Consider the following 15,903-nt stretch of genomic DNA (forward strand, 5'->3'; position numbering starts at 1 on the left):
TCTTCAATTTTCTTCCATTTGTTAAAAACAAATTTAGTCCACTTAGACAATTTGACAGCTGCCAAACCTCCATTGGACAGAGTGGAAAAAAAAAAAATGAGCCCTGTAAACATGAACTATTCATCACTGACATGAAAAGTGAATTAGAAGAAATACAGAAACAGACACAGCTATTAATGAAATTATTCTTGACAAACTCTCAATGCCTGTTCTACCAGTATAGTGTAAGTAAACACACATTTTGGATTAGGTTGGGTAGATGGTCAGACTTCTTCAATACCAACACAACTGTGTCTGTGAAGTGGTGAGGGAAAAAATATATTCTTGGATGTACTGCGATTCTCTTTAAAACGATCATGTAGGACTGAACTGTATGTTCCTTATGGCTGAACCAACTGAACGGTGACATGTAAAGCTTCGTTCACACTACAAGATTTTAACTACGGTTCTTGGTGATCTTCAACAAAAAGCCCCAGATCAGAGGCAGGTTAGTTGATATCATTGTACAAACAAGCCCCTCATCCTAATCCATCCTCTCGCACTTATTCTTTCCTTTTTCTTCATTGTTTTTTCACTGCAAACCATCACACAAACAGCTTGGACTGTGTCATTCCTGCGTTATGTTTGGTGTGTGTGATCTTGTGATGTGTGTTCGGCTGTCGCTGATCACTCATGTAGTGTGCAAAGCACAATGACTGCAACACTTCAGATTACAAGACAGAATGTTGTGTCATTTTACACCTTTGAAAGTTGTGTAGTGTGGCCAAGGTACTACAGATATACAGTTAATGTGCGTCATGTTGATGTGTTAAGCTTGGCTACTTCTTGAGTTTTGATGAGGATGGCTGAGTGTGAGCAAAGATAAGGGAAGTCAATTTATCAGTTTATGTTAAATATGGATCATAAAAAATATTAGTAACACTGACAAGAAATGAATCATGTAAAGAAATCAAACATTGTTGATGCATCAAGATGCATCGATAATCGTTGGGAACCCCAGTTGATCAGTTGATTCGCCCAAAGGCAAAGCTGCTATGTTGTTATGCTACTAGCATGCTGGTCCTACTAATGATTGTTTGTCCTCATCGACGGATTAAAAGTAACAGGCAACAATCAGGATGCCAAGCAGATCAATACTGTGTTTTAAACTGGGGCACAAAACCAAACCAAGTGATTACAAGTGAAACATGGTGTTACACAGAGACATTTTGGTTGTGTTCCCTCTGTAGCATGTAGCCATGCTAGATAACATGCCCAGCTACTGACCCGCTCTAATCTGCCTCTGATCTGCTGTCAGGCCTCTGCCACAGTAGGTTAAACATGCCGGTCCTACAGTGAACATCAGCATCCATGGATGTGTTTTAACTGGTGCAAGATGCCAAACTGACTGAATACACATAACACACTACGTTACAATCCACTGGGGTTTCATTCATGCTGCCGGTCTGATTGCCAGCTTATGTGATTGGCCACCGCAAAGTGATGTTGGGCAAGGAAGTGAGACGTTTTCAACTTTTTTGCCATAGCCGGCTGCATGTTTTTGCAGAAACCCCCGTGGCCAGCACCACCGCAGCCAGAACCAGACATAAGTGTGGGAAACTTGTACATACCCCAACCCCCTATTAGTCTTTGGAAGAAAATCTTATCAATTTTAACAATTAAATGCAAGAACCTGCCATACATAAAAGATGTAATTAAAAATGATTTACCCGCACATTGTATCAGAAGATTAATACAATAGGCATATAGAAATTGCACAACATAGCGCTTCATCTCTAAAGCCTGTACAAGACAAGGTAGAGCAATCAGAAAAAAGCAGTGCATCACTTTCCCCTAATACTAAAATCTAACTTAAAAGCAAGGAAGCTTTGTCTGTCTGACCTTCACCTATCTTGAGAACTTGTTGTTGAGGACCCAAGGAAGTGCACTGTCAAATTTGGTGCAATTTGAACATGTGGTCCATTCAATATGAATACATTTTGATAAACAAGCAAACAGGGCTCTCTGCAGCAGAAGGAGGGAGCAGACAACAGTCGGAGTAATAAGTGAGTCAGAGAAAAGTAATTTCACATGGTGTGAGTGGAGGCTAAGCAAGCTAACCTGTGGACAGGGACGGCAGTAATACGTAGTTTTGCTACCTAAAAGAAGGCCCACCTACAAAAATCAATCAATTCAGCTGTTTTATATTGTCTGTTTACTTTAAAGGTCATGTATGAATGAGAAAGTGGCTTAAACTAATGCAAGAGACAGTTGTTATGGTCTGTACGTTCTAATCAGACACCTATTATTAATATCATAACACAGCAGCCACATGGAAATTAGATCATGATAATCAGATGATCGAATAAAGTTTTTGATATTAATTTTGGGTAAATTAGCAAAAAATAACCTTTGGAATAATTGATAAATAAGTCATCAAAATAAATAACAAAATCATTAGGTGCAGCCCTGTAACATTTATACACAGTTGGTGCTGTTTATACCTAGTTTTGACATTAAAATGATGCTTGGGATGTTCAAAAACAGACTGTGAAGCAAAGTACTTTGGCATAAAAGCAGGATATGCCTGACTTGTGAAGGCGAGGTCTTTGACAGCTCTAATACAGCTAGGTAGCCAGCCTTTCACCATGGATGCCTGATCAAAGAACAGTTAGGAATCAGAGTTTAGGTTAGGCATGGCTAAATACCACCAGGAGTCAGTGAGTAAATGTTTTTGAGTGAACGGACAGACAGAAAGAGTATTATTTAAAGCTGACATAGGTTTGAGTTCTGTTAAGTCCTTGATATCTGTTTTATGTTTTGATATTAGCCTCATTGTATTAATGGTATTGACTTCATTACCAAACATAGTTGGCGATGACCCATACTGTGTTATTTTTAGAGTAACCATAAATTGATTCAGTGACAACAAGTCATATTTAGACTGAAGGCCAAAGAATGTACATAATAATTGACAAAAGTAAACAGTCATCTGCAGAGTGTAGATAAACTTGAATATTTAGGTTACTAATAAAAGAAAAAGTAAGAGCTTTAATAAACTGGTTGCGACATACAGTGCTATAATGCGTGATTCATCTGATTAAAAACAGTGCTAAACATGCTTTATAAGACAAAAAGGTTCCCAACCCCTGCAACAGAAACTCTCACACGAACAGCTTTACATTTTCATAAATTTCACCTTACCATGAATATCTGCTAAACATGCTTGATTACCAAGTCAAATATTATTGTCATAGAATCTCACTGAAAGCTTTGAGACCATTAATTCTGCTGTTAATTTGCCAATGTGTGTTCTTTAAAAACCATCACACATAAAACAAAAACCACAGATAAGCCCAACACATGCAGGTAAGGCACAATCAATAACTTCACACATGGATCACTCTGCATCATGTCTACAATTTCAAGGCAAATTAGAATAGTAAGCGTTTCCACTTCTTTTGTAAGGAGATATGTTTTAAGACACCAACAGTAACTAAGTGAATGCATCTTTAAATTACAGTTAGTGTTAAGCAGGAACAGAACAATAGATCAACACAATCCATTCTCACAGATACTCATGCACTCTCAAACCCAGGGTTGATGTGGTGTAAAGAATAACACACAGCAAGCAGTGTTATTGACACAGAGAGCTGTATAAGGAAACACCCCTATGAAACAAAAGAAAAAAACACTGGAGAGCCCATCAGTCATACCAATCATAAGATATGACAGTGAAAAACACAAATCACTGATGGAGACATGCAAAATGTTACTCATTCACAAATCTCCAGCATTGAGGCTGAGGTGTGATACCACCTCATCTATCTATCCATATATATACATACACACACATATATATATACACATGTATATATATATGTGTGTGTGTATATGTATATATATATATAAATGTATATATATGTGTGTGTGTGTGTGTGTGTGTGTGTGTGTATATATGGAATGGATAGATGAGGTGTCAGACCTCTGCCTGAATGCTAGAAATGCATTGTACTGATTCTGCATAGACTGGTAGCTAACTTAGCGACCGCTCACAAATGGCTTGACTCAGTTTGACTCGACATGTTAGCCCAGCGAGGCAGGGATATGCGCTTCCATTACATAAAGGGTACCTGCTTGAAGGTGTGTCTTAAACTGATGACGCGCTTGTCTTTAGTAGTGCTCAAAGGAGCAGCTGTAAATACTCTTCCTCCCCACAGTACCACTGAAGAATAGCTGCAAATAAAGCGCCACTAGTTCGGTGAGAATCATGATTATTTCCTATAGATTCTTCTTAACAAACGTCTTCTGTTATTTAGTTATTTAAAAGCTTTATTTTTGAGCAGCAAACTCCTTTCACCAGCAGTAACTTAACACACCTTCTGACAGAGCTAAAAGTGAACATGATGTCTGACAGTATGAACAGGGACACTGAAGAGAAACTAAACTTCAAACCATAAAAGGTGAATCACAGAGATCACGTATTTGATGCCCTCTGTTTCTAATGTTTACAACCTAACTGACCAGCAGATCTGCTCTACCGAACATGGTAATAGAGCAATGTAGACTATGGAATCTGGATCAGTCCTGTATCCAATGGACAAACTACAGAACCTGATACTGGATCAGACTGGTCCCAACCAAGCAGGAATCTCCAGCTCTTATAATTGAAGCCAATGCTGAAGTACCAAAAACTGCATTTCTTCAAATGGCCACTTGAGGGTGGCTCCAAAAGCCAGTTGATCCTCACAAGTGTTAAAATACCACAGCAGAAATAAACATGTTTACAGCCTGGTACCAAAACTGGTTTTGGTCTCTATACCTCATTCATCCCTTCATGACAACTGTAAAGGGGATGACTTTTATACACCTCACTTGTCTAAATTATATTAAGGTTTAAAGTTACACATAATTAGGGGCTTGGTCACTTTGACTGTCAGGTAGCCCACGGAGGAGATGGGAAAAGAAAGACAGGATAACAGAAAGAAACAGAGTATCTGGTGAGTGTTACTGTGCTCAGACCGAACACATCTGGACTTGTAAGGTTTCATTTTTGTCTTTACTGTTGAATTTTAACAGTAAAGACAAAAATTAAACCTCATGCTGCATTCCAGTCAAAGTTGAATTTTCTAGTTGAAAATTCCAACTTTGCCCTCCGAGCACTAACAATGTCACACCTAAGCCAAAAATTTGGTTGACCGTGATAAACTGGTGTCACTTTGGCAAGTGTTCACACAAGTGAACCCTCAGCAGTGCAGCCTCCATGTATAAACAACACATGAGGTAAAAGATGCAATTATACATTTTATTTCATGGCACTTATACAGATGTATACTTATCTAAATATTCTGTTCAGTAGCCTAGTACAAATACTGTGGTCTACAAATACATCCTACCCCCTCCCTATCGCTGCTGCTATTGCTGTGTGACGTCAGAAAATGTCTCCCTCATGAAGAGTTTAAAAGTAGGAACTCCAACTTTAAGTGGCGTTCCATTGTACTTTCTTGTGGCGGGTTGGATATTTCTGAGTTGCCTGGAATGCAGCATGCGGTTAAGTTACAAAACCATGCAACTGGTCTAATGTGTGCAAACAGACAGTGGTGAATGAGATGTAATTATTAAGGTCTTTGAACACAGGACCTTGATGCCCTGAGATCTGATTCCAGTTGAGTATGGAAGACGTTCTGGAACTTGGTAACAGCTTGTGTGACAATTGTAATTTAAGCGAGACACAGTAAAGAAGTAACACTAGCTATTCAAACCATGTCTTATGGAAAAAAGATTGACTTTGTATTTCAAAAGAGAGGTTGAGATACGTGAATAAGCATTGTTGGCCAGCATCTAACAATCATTAGAGGACCTTCCTGACTGGCTTAACTTTCAGCTGTGGTGGTTGCTGCTTGGTCTCTCACTCAAAGTCTCTTTGGATGAGAATGCTAAAAAAATAAATGTAACCATCATCCTTCAATGTCATACTAAAGGTTACAGGTGCCAGAAGAACCAACGAGCCTGGAGCAGTGGAGCTTGTACAGTCAAACATAAGCATGCTTTTCATTTCCTCTCTGCCTGTAGGATGGCAGCATAATTTTGTAACAGCCAGGCAGGAATACTCACCGACATCGACGCATGGTCATTGTTGTTATTCTGAGCAGAGACACCCCCAAACCAACCAAAAATGGAAGAGGGGGAGGGAAAGAGGGAAAGGACAGGAAAAGAAATGTGGCAACAATAAATGGACAGGAGGAGGTAAATTCAACTGGAGATATCTTGCATGCTTGACAAGTCAAATTAATCAAGGAATTAAACTGCTAGTAAAACAAATTAGTAACAGCGCTGTTTACAACAGGGTGTGTGGACAGGAAGACACGAGACAAAAAAAGGCTGGAACTCATTCAAGACATGAAAAGAGACGTTGGAGAGAAGAGCAGGCGAGTGGCCCACTGAACTGAACAGGCTGTAGCTGTCAGCTATCTGGGCCAAAACACACATTTACTGACCTTCACACCGACCTTTGATATCACCAAATGTGTCTTGTTGAAGGTTATGTCAGTATGTGTGAAAAGGCAGTCTACGAGTCGGTAACAGCACACTTACCATGCATGTGGACAGATCACAATCCCAACACGCAATCAGTTCAACTTTGAATTCACAACGTAAAACACACATTTAAATAAGGATGTGATGAACATACAGTGGCAAAACAGCAGGAGACAGTTTGGAGTTAAGGAAAAATGGAAAGAAAACAAAAAAAAGGAAATATAGGATCCCTATTAACTCAACAAAAACACAATCAACACTGACACAAACAGTTTGACAGCAGCTAAAATGAGTCTAAAAACCAAAAAGGCAATCCCACAGTTCCAAGAGAAAAGCGACGGGTTCAATGAGTCAGACGTTAGTAGGATGATGAGACTCACCGGGAGGTGTGTGAAGACCTGGAAAGTAGACCGCAGAAAGTTGATCAGGTCCATGAGGTATCCAGAGGCCCGACCGTCTGACTCAGCCATTCCCCATTCATAGTCTGCTAGCTGGATAAATTCATCGATCTTCTGGTTGAGTTTGGTATAAATCTCTCCCTCTGCAGCATGACGAGCATCCTGGAAAACATCTCTTATAAGCCCCTTTAACAAGTCTTAACAGGACTAAATAAAGTTTTAAATACAGTTTTTCATTCAGAAAAAGAAATATGTAGCAGCCTTTGGGCCAGTTTGTGTGATTTTAAAAATAATGTAAAGCAAGAGACATCATTCCAGTGAAAATCTGTACAATTGACACTAAGACAACATTAAGACACAAAGATCTGCATTCATATTTTACCTTGAATGTGGACAAGCCATACAGTCTTGTAGTGTGGACTGTTTCAGGGGAGACGTTGGTGATGTTTGTTATAAACTCCTCCAGATACCTGCAGGCCTGCTCCAGGTGGGTGGTGTTAATGATGATCTGCACCAGCTATGGAAGGTTACAAGTTTGAGACTTCATGACAAAATTCTTGGTCCAGATGATGTGTATGATCAGTACAGCACTGTTCCTACCTCAGTCAGTCCTATGTGGGGTTTCTTGATGAGGTTTTGCAAACAGCTGCTGAGTGTTCTCGTCAGCAGCAGGTTGGTTGATTTTCGCAGCATGTCATCAATCTCTGTAGAACTGGATACACAAACAGTTGCACAGCAATGACACCAAAAGTCAGTGAACATTAGAGCTGTGAACAGGTGTTGTAGTGTCCACCTGGACATACTGAAGACCGATCATATAGTAACTGCTCAGTGAGACCAACCTGCGGTGAAGTGACTCTGAGAACTTGAGGCTGGCGTAAATGAACTCTTTGACCTGTGTGTAGATCTGAGGGACAGACTGGGACATCGGCAGCTTCTTTGGGAAGTCCTGCTGCTCTCACAGACACACACACACAAAACACACAAAACTAGTATTTAATGGCTGACTGATTATGTAATACACAACCAGGTTAATAATTTCAAGTCTTATGTCTTTGCTCCTGGAGAAATGTATGACATGTTCACATTAACTTGTTCAGTGGAAACCTCCAGTTAACATTCTTTGCAACACTTTCACTTCGCTGTGGTATTGCTGTAGGAATTAAACGTCATTTCCCATAAGAAGGCAATGAAGTGTAATCACCAACAGCATGATTATTTTATTGACTTTTTTTATATACTCCCTGGTTATGATTCTATGGCCATGTTTAGACCTGGTATCAACACGCCCTGAGTGATCCAGTACAGGTGTGAATGCTCCAAGATGCATAAAGGACACATTGCAGATTCAATCACTCAGACCACATTCAGGTGGAAGGACCGCCTACTCAACTGACGTCCTCCGAGAAACAAGAAGTAATGTAAATGATGTGTTTGGGCTCTCTTAACCGGTTTATGAACACATCACATTGAACTACACAACACTAACTTACTTTTTCACATAGGGCCAGGTTGGTTTGGATAGCTTTTTTCCCTTAATAAATGAAATCATCATTTAAAAACTGCATTTTGTATTTTCTCAGGTTATCTTTGTCTGATATTTAAATGTGTTTGATGGTCTGAAACATGTAAGTGTGACAAAAAAGCAAAAACAAAAGAAATCTGTAAGGGGGCAAGTACTTTTTCACAGCACTGTACGTCTTTGACATAACACACAACTGATCTTTACATTCTTTTGATAATGTTAGCTCAAATTGGAATATTTCAAACTAAGATTCTTACATATTGCACCTTTAATACCAGGTCCAAACAGGCCTATAGATATGATGTAATGGAAGGCAGGGGGGTGATAGGGTGTGGTTGAAGCTTTGTGAGGCTGTGGTACTTGAACTTGTTACCTTCTCTATCTCAGCATCATGGAAGGGGAAGCGGCTGACCACCAGTTTGTACTCCTCCTCTGTCTCCACCGGGATGGGACTGTAGTTGTCCAACTCAAAGATCTCCCTGCGGAAAATAACACAGTGAAGAGTTTGTGCATGATTATATTTTTGGTACAAGTATTAGAGCTTTGAGAAGCTGTCTTTCTTAAACATACTGTAAATGTTTGTTCATTTTCATCAGATTTTGATAACTGAGAGTCATGATAGAACGACACATTCTAATATATTTCAAAGCTGTTGTTGTAAATGCAATAAATACATTAATAAATAGCTAAATAAAATAAAATAATCAGCAATAGAGACCCCGAGCTTCGGAGCAATGGTGACATTTCACTTATGAATAAAAGGCTCTTTCCTGGTCCTTTCATTCACCTTTATCTGACAGCTTGTGTTGTTAAAGAGTGACCTCAGCCTGTGGTGATGATTTGACTAAATGGGATATACCTGTTATCTTGTAGCATTATTCAGACACAGATTTATTTGGCATTTCTTAAAGATTAAAATCTCCAGAAATAAAAATGGTACTAACTTCATTCTAACTAATACATTAATTGTGAGACTGTTTCAACTCGTGGCCTTCATCATGGTCAATGAATACTGAGAGTAGTGCTGGACTGTCGATCTTTTAAGACTGCTTTCTCTTCTCCATGCAGCTTGCATGTAATTAAACTTTCCCATAGCATTAGAGTATATTTATACACAAGGATTTACTCACCTGCTTGGTTTCACATGAATACCTCACTCATAAATGCAATGCACAGAAATGCAGTAACAGTCACACATTATTGGAGCCCACCTGAAAACCAGTGCCCACTTCTTCAGCAGAGTTTCATTGTACTGGTCTCTGACTTCAAACAGCAGGTCAAACAGCCGGTTCACCGGGAAACCATAACCCTACATGTACACAAAAATCACACAGAGAAATTCAAGTGTGTTCATCTCAGTTGTTCTACACATTTCAAAATCGGGGTGCCTAAACTCTTTCCCTCAGGGCGCCAAAACTGAAACATGCAAAATGGTACTAGGATCCCAAGTCCCCTTAATTTACTGACTTCCAGCTCAAAGCGTCACTCTGAAGGCTGTGCTCAGATCATGACAAAGAATGAATAATTAGTGATCGTACACCCACTTGACCTCGACCCTTTGGCTGACTTGCCTCAGATTCACAAGTTAAAAGTTAAGTATGGCTCCGAACCAACCTGTAGTGTGTCAGCGAAGATGACTATGAGGTTCTTTAGCTCCAGGACCAGGTCTGGGTCATCACAGTATGACTGGGGACAACAAAGATCTTAATCAGCAATGACCTCCTAAAATCTGCATGTCAGGAAAAATAATCTATGGCAACAGCAGGAGCAATAACGTGGTGATGACTTATGAAGAAATGTTACAACATTTGAAAAGTACTGTGTGGTTTAATTTACAAAGAACATCAACAATCACAAAAAAGTTAAATAACAAAGAAAATAACCATTTACACTCAGACTACTTGAGGTGCTTAGTTAATTAATCAATTTTAAAAACAAATGAGCATTTGTTAAAACAGTCAGAGTTTGGGGAGTGTCGTCATATCTCTTATAAGTTATAGATCAACAGCGTGTTTGTGTTCTGTGAGCTGAGCCTCTAATGTTAACATGTCTGGATAATTTGTTCACTCTCCACAGCAGTAACCTGGCTTTACTTTCATAGCCAAGAATTGGGATGTGATAAACTACATTATTACATTACAAAAGCACCATTCAGAGCTGGCACCTCCACTGCATGTGGGTCTGTCCTCAATGCTACTTTATATACGAATTTTGGGGTATTGTTAGTGGCTTTGTCTGGATAATATGATAAATATAAAAGATAATATCGCAATATGTTTAGGCCATATCAAGATACATAATATATATTCCAATTTTCAAATCCTCAATTTTTTGCGGCAATCACATTCTGGACACTTTTGCAGGTTTCTCAATTTATAACAACCCAGCCAGAGACTTTCAAAGTCTCTTGTACACGACTTTCTGTTAAACGGTGATAATATGTTGTGGAAAAAAAAAAATATTTGGAAAGACATTTCAGCAACACTCCATCCAGCAGTGTCTACAATGCTAAATATCAATTTATTGGCTGATTTGATAACACGTACTTATGTTAATTGCCTTTTACAACTAAATGTAATGCTTGTTTAACTTTGTGAATTATGGACATGTTAGCAATTATTTTACGCTGCTCTGTTAACATTCTGTTAAATTTAACAGTTCTGGGCTAGTGGCAAACATCTAATCCTTCTAAAAGATCATTTAGGATTTATTTCACCGCTAACATTCAGCAAACATTGCCTGTCTGTCTAATGAAGCCGTTTACACATATTTATAATTGCTGATTTATTTTTATTTTTAAGTTCCTCATTAAACCTTCACTAAAACAAAACAAAAAGAGTCAAATGTGACTTTAAACCTACTATCATTTTTAGTAAGTGATTGAAATAAAATCCACAATGATGCTAACATGTCAGTGTTACATTTCATAGATGTGAAGAATACAGCTGTCCTGTGAGTGGTGCCACAAAATGATGTTCAAATTACTACGATTTCAAGAGGCAAATCTTCTGAATCATTTTAACTGTGTACATGAGGTCCTCAGATAGAAAGCTGGATAGGCAAAGCACCAGTAACTAAGGGGGGAGGGGCTTAGCCAAGGGTCAATCAACAGCAACAAGTCCCTCTATTTTTCTTGACTGTTGAGTGATTTATGACCCTGAAGTAGCACAGTTGAGTCCCTAAACACTGACACAAGGATCCTGCCAAACACAGGAGTTTGTAAATCAACAGAGTAAATGAACACAGCCTGAGATTTGAAGTGAAGCAGCATCCGCCTGCCTCTTTGTTTACTCAGACACACGTGCACACACCAAAAATCAGCTGGAGACCCACACTGCAGCAAACCACAGCAGTGGCCGGACTGGACCTCACTAGTTTAGACAGTTTTATTAGTTTGTATATATGTATACCATGTTCTGGTACATGCTCTGTTTAAATCTGACATATTTTAGTCTTGCAGTGTTTAATATCATAAGTGTACTCTTTTAATTTGATGGTATTAATGATGTAAACAGATCTGGTAACAGCTGTGTTTTCAGGGATGTAATTATTTAAATTTTGTGAGAACCAACAGTATGAACATTATTATATACCATAAAAATGTGGACATTGTGATACTGAATTTAAGGTGGACTAGCTCATGGACAGGTTTGTGAAAAAGACTTAATCCCTGTGGACTGACTGTGCCGCGGCTGTAAGGGCAGTGTGGAGCTGCCTTTGTCGTGGCCCTGCAGAGGGGCTGGAGGCCAGGGGGGAGACCTGGGCCTTTGTTAGTCTTCTCACCCCACGCTGTGCAGGCTATTCTCTGGCCTGTTAGCATAATCCTCTCGGTCATTTACAACTGACTGGAGCCCAGCGGTCAGGAATATGCCTTCTAAATCTGCTGTTATTGTTGCAATCTGTCTCTCATTAAGGCCCCAATGACCTCCTCTTTGGCTGCATACGTATGTGTGTTTTGACCTCTTCTCTTAAGAGTGACATCATTAGTGTGTTTGTGGGGGCACTGACCTCCACAGTGTTGTGTGGGTGGGTGTGTGTGTGTGTGTGTGCGTGTGTGTGTGTGTGTGTGTGTGTGTGTATCAGTCAGTAAATGAAGGTTCTTCCAGTATAAATAGATCCACAGCAGGCTCTATTATCTCTATTAACCCTCAACTGTCTCCTTCTCATTCACAGTCCACTCCCTGCTGACTGTGTGTGTGTGTGTGTGTGTGTGTGTGTGTGTGTGTGTGTGTGTGTGTGTGTGTGTGTGTGTGTGTGTGTGTGTGTGAGGGCCTACAGAGTGTGTGCGCAGCACAGCGATGATCTTGGACAGGGCCATGTTCCACAGTTCATCAGTGAAAGCTCTGGTCACCAGCCCCTGTGTGGCGTGGAGGATATGGTCCTCCACAACAAAGAACCTGATGACACACACAGAAAACACACATATCTCAAAACTTCTGTTCACACTGGAGCAAACAAAACTGACGGAAGGTTAATCAAACAGTTTTAAAGGTCAGCAGAATGTGATGTCAAAGACAATATTCTGTACCGTGGCAATGAGGAGACATAAGGAGGAACATCTTACCCAACAATCTGATTGAAGTATCTTCTATAGCCTTCCACTGTCTCATGCTGAACACACACAAACACACACAAACTGTCATGTTTAACGAAGGTACATGAATGCATAATACTGTATATAAAAATGTTTGTGTTGTATTGTATTTGTAAGCAAGGACTGTTTTTCAAATCGTCATTGTTAGTGTATTCAAGACCGTAACAACCACACCAGACAGCTGTTAGTACAGGAAATAATAGGAGAATTACATTTTAACTTGTAGACCTTACTAGTAGAAGTCAATGGGGAAAAGTGCAAAGGGCTAGAGGCATGCATCGCCGTATTCTATGGTGTCTTAGGTAGGAAAAACTACACCTCGGGTCAGCAAAGATATATTTTAGATTCTACACAGTTAAGTCAAAATTGGAATTTAGTGCTTCAATATCTTATAGTGTACATTTGTCTTTAGTGAACTGCAAATGTTAGTTGTTAATAACTGGGAGGGTCTGTTTATCTGGCTGTCAACTTTCTGTGGGTTCTGTGGGCTTCTTCATCCAAAACATTTTGCCCTACAGGATACTGCTCAAGTCAGGAACATTCAGTCCTGATACAGGCTACATTTAAGAAGGATGAACTGAATTTCATAAATATTCAATTCATGTAGCATAATACTGCTACCATATTAGCCATTGGCTGTAATGCTGAGCCTGTTTGTGTTTTGCTTACCATGTTAGCCTGTGGCTGCAGCACTAGCCGGGCCTGTTTCTTCCTCTGTTTCCTGTAGTAGTTCTCAAATGTTTCTCGGTCACCCTGCAGACACAGAGAAATATAACAAGCTTCAACAACCTCTCCAAAGGTTAATGACAACGACATGTAGTTAGTTAAAGAAAGCCAGATGATCTTTATGTTTATATTATAAATAATAAGAATAATATATTTCAAAAGTAGTTGGCATAAAGTTACAGTTCATTGAGTTAACTGTTTGAAAATCTTAATGGAGAAAGCGAAAGAAAAACAGTCAGCAACCATCTACATTTGAAAACGCATTCATGAAGTTTTTCATAAACATTCTCCAGGAGGCTCAATCTGAAAATGTCACTTTCATGTTTTTTTGTTAAAAAGGACTAGACTATTATACAGAGACACAACACTAACCCATGAGCAAGCACTTGGCAACAGTGGCAAGGAGAAACTGCTAAGTGATGAAGTGTGTCCACAGTGCCCTCCATCGGGCTAGCTTATAAGTATAGTGTATATAAGAGAGTATAAGTATAAGTATAAGAAAGTGTTTAGTATGAATAAGCCTTGGATCAATCCAGTGTAACTGCTCTGCTGTGATGAACCTGGATGCTGCAGAGGTCCTAGACGAAATGGTCAGTGATGTCATTTATTGATCATGTTAAATTCTGTATCTATTTATGATGCTGCTACACCACAGTGTGACTATGACCCCGTCTGTGGACGAATGTGTGTGAGTGTGAGACAGAGAGAAACCTACCAGCACAGTGTAAATGTGCAAACACCTGTAGACCGGTGAGAAGTCCACCAGGTCCTGAGCTGTAAGAACCTGTCAGACACAGATGAGGAAACAAGACTTGTGTCAAATATTTCTTGGATTATTTTATTTTTTTTCATATTTATTTATTTATGTATGCAACATTACAAACTGACTTTTACATCATGACTCAAATACCAAGCCACTCTTTAGACTCACTAAAACCCTGTTTAGATGAAGATGAATAGGATTATTTCAGTAGGATCACTTTCTGGCACATCCAACTCCACCCAATGTTTCCTCACCTCTTCATCTGCTTCTTCCTCATCTCCTGTGTCGTCGTCCATCATCAGGCCGTTGTGAGTGTGGGAGTGTGTTCGTCCATTAAGGGAGTATACAGGCTTGGTGTAGTGGCCCATACTGGCCTGCTTGGCAACAGCACTGTTAAATGTCCGGTGCTGCTGTGCCTAGAGGGACAAACAACACACACACACATACACACACATCATTAGCTGAAAAATACCTTTTCACATCTGCTGGTAAATAAAAATTAAAAAAAACTCTCGTACCTGTCTCATGGCAGTCTCTCCAACCTTGTCTGAGTGCTTTCTGATGCTCTCCAGGAAGTCCTTGAGGTCCGACATGGAGATCTCCTTGATCTCCTCTCTCAGTCTGGGCAGGTTTTCAGCCATGATCTGACAGAACCTATATTGACTGACCCTGTGGGGGACAGGAGGAGTCTATTCAATCCATCTAGTTTTACCTAATATAATATAGAAAAGGGTAAAGGGTGAAGAAGGGTATCACACTGCTGCTTTCTGTCTTGGTTTCCATGTCAAATTTAAATAGGGTCACATTCACAGTCCCTGATGTAATATATTATAAATGCTGTGAAGCCAGCATTTCTATAACCAAGCTACAAACTTTCAGAGCCATCTTTGGAGCTTTCCTTCAAGAACCTTGATGGTATACACCTACCTGGGGATGTAGACCTTCTCCAGCTGCTCCATGGTTTTCAACGCAGCATAGTATCTGCAGAAACAGTACAGCTTCAGTTAAGATGCAATCACAGCTATGGGCCTTTACTCACAACCATTAAAGGACAGGTTCACATTATCAAGGCTATCTTTTAACAATAATCAGGCACTGGAACTGATTCGCTTGTTGTATTCAGTCCTCCTGTTCGTACTAGCCATTTAAAGATCCATTTCTAATTAGCTTCTAATGTTAGTGAGATGGGACATGACATACTCCAAAGATTATCTGAAGCTGATTTAAGACTCAGGCGGTTTGATCTTCCCAAGTTACAGGAGATTCTTTTACTATCTTTCTGCTCCAGCTAAGTAAGGAATCACTGTCAGGGTAACACAAACAGGGAAGGTCATAAAAAGATTTGGAAGATATCCGCTTTGTCATTTGTCATTTCATCTTC

At 39.6% G+C, this 15,903-nt stretch overlaps 1 protein-coding gene across 4 annotated transcripts in view; it reads right to left on the minus strand.

Moving 5' to 3' along the window:
• exoc6 (exocyst complex component 6) overlaps nt 1-15,903 on the minus strand; it is a 49,409-nt gene that overhangs the window by 14,328 nt on the left and 19,178 nt on the right. For 2 of the 4 annotated variants that reach the window (XM_084341638.1, XM_084341637.1), the window contains exons 6-20: nt 15,450-15,503; nt 15,041-15,191; nt 14,777-14,938; nt 14,475-14,543; nt 13,703-13,786; nt 13,004-13,050; nt 12,716-12,836; nt 10,054-10,125; nt 9,651-9,748; nt 8,813-8,918; nt 7,757-7,866; nt 7,515-7,626; nt 7,297-7,431; nt 6,897-7,076; nt 6,094-6,123 (exon numbers count right to left, since the gene is read on the minus strand). In XM_084341638.1, the coding sequence (XP_084197764.1) occupies nt 6,094-6,123; nt 6,897-7,076; nt 7,297-7,431; nt 7,515-7,626; nt 7,757-7,866; nt 8,813-8,918; nt 9,651-9,748; nt 10,054-10,125; nt 12,716-12,836; nt 13,004-13,050; nt 13,703-13,786; nt 14,475-14,543; nt 14,777-14,938; nt 15,041-15,191; nt 15,450-15,503 (1,531 nt within the window). The remainder of the gene's footprint in view (nt 1-6,093; nt 6,124-6,896; nt 7,077-7,296; nt 7,432-7,514; nt 7,627-7,756; nt 7,867-8,812; nt 8,919-9,650; nt 9,749-10,053; nt 10,126-12,715; nt 12,837-13,003; nt 13,051-13,702; nt 13,787-14,474; nt 14,544-14,776; nt 14,939-15,040; nt 15,192-15,449; nt 15,504-15,903) is intronic. The other 2 variants (XM_084341640.1, XM_084341639.1) reach the window with 1 other exon arrangement.

The sequence above is a fragment of the Pagrus pagrus genome (genome assembly GCF_965226575.1).
Source record: "Pagrus pagrus genome assembly, chromosome: 21".
In the NCBI taxonomy this organism is placed as follows: domain Eukaryota; kingdom Metazoa; phylum Chordata; class Actinopteri; order Spariformes; family Sparidae; genus Pagrus; species Pagrus pagrus.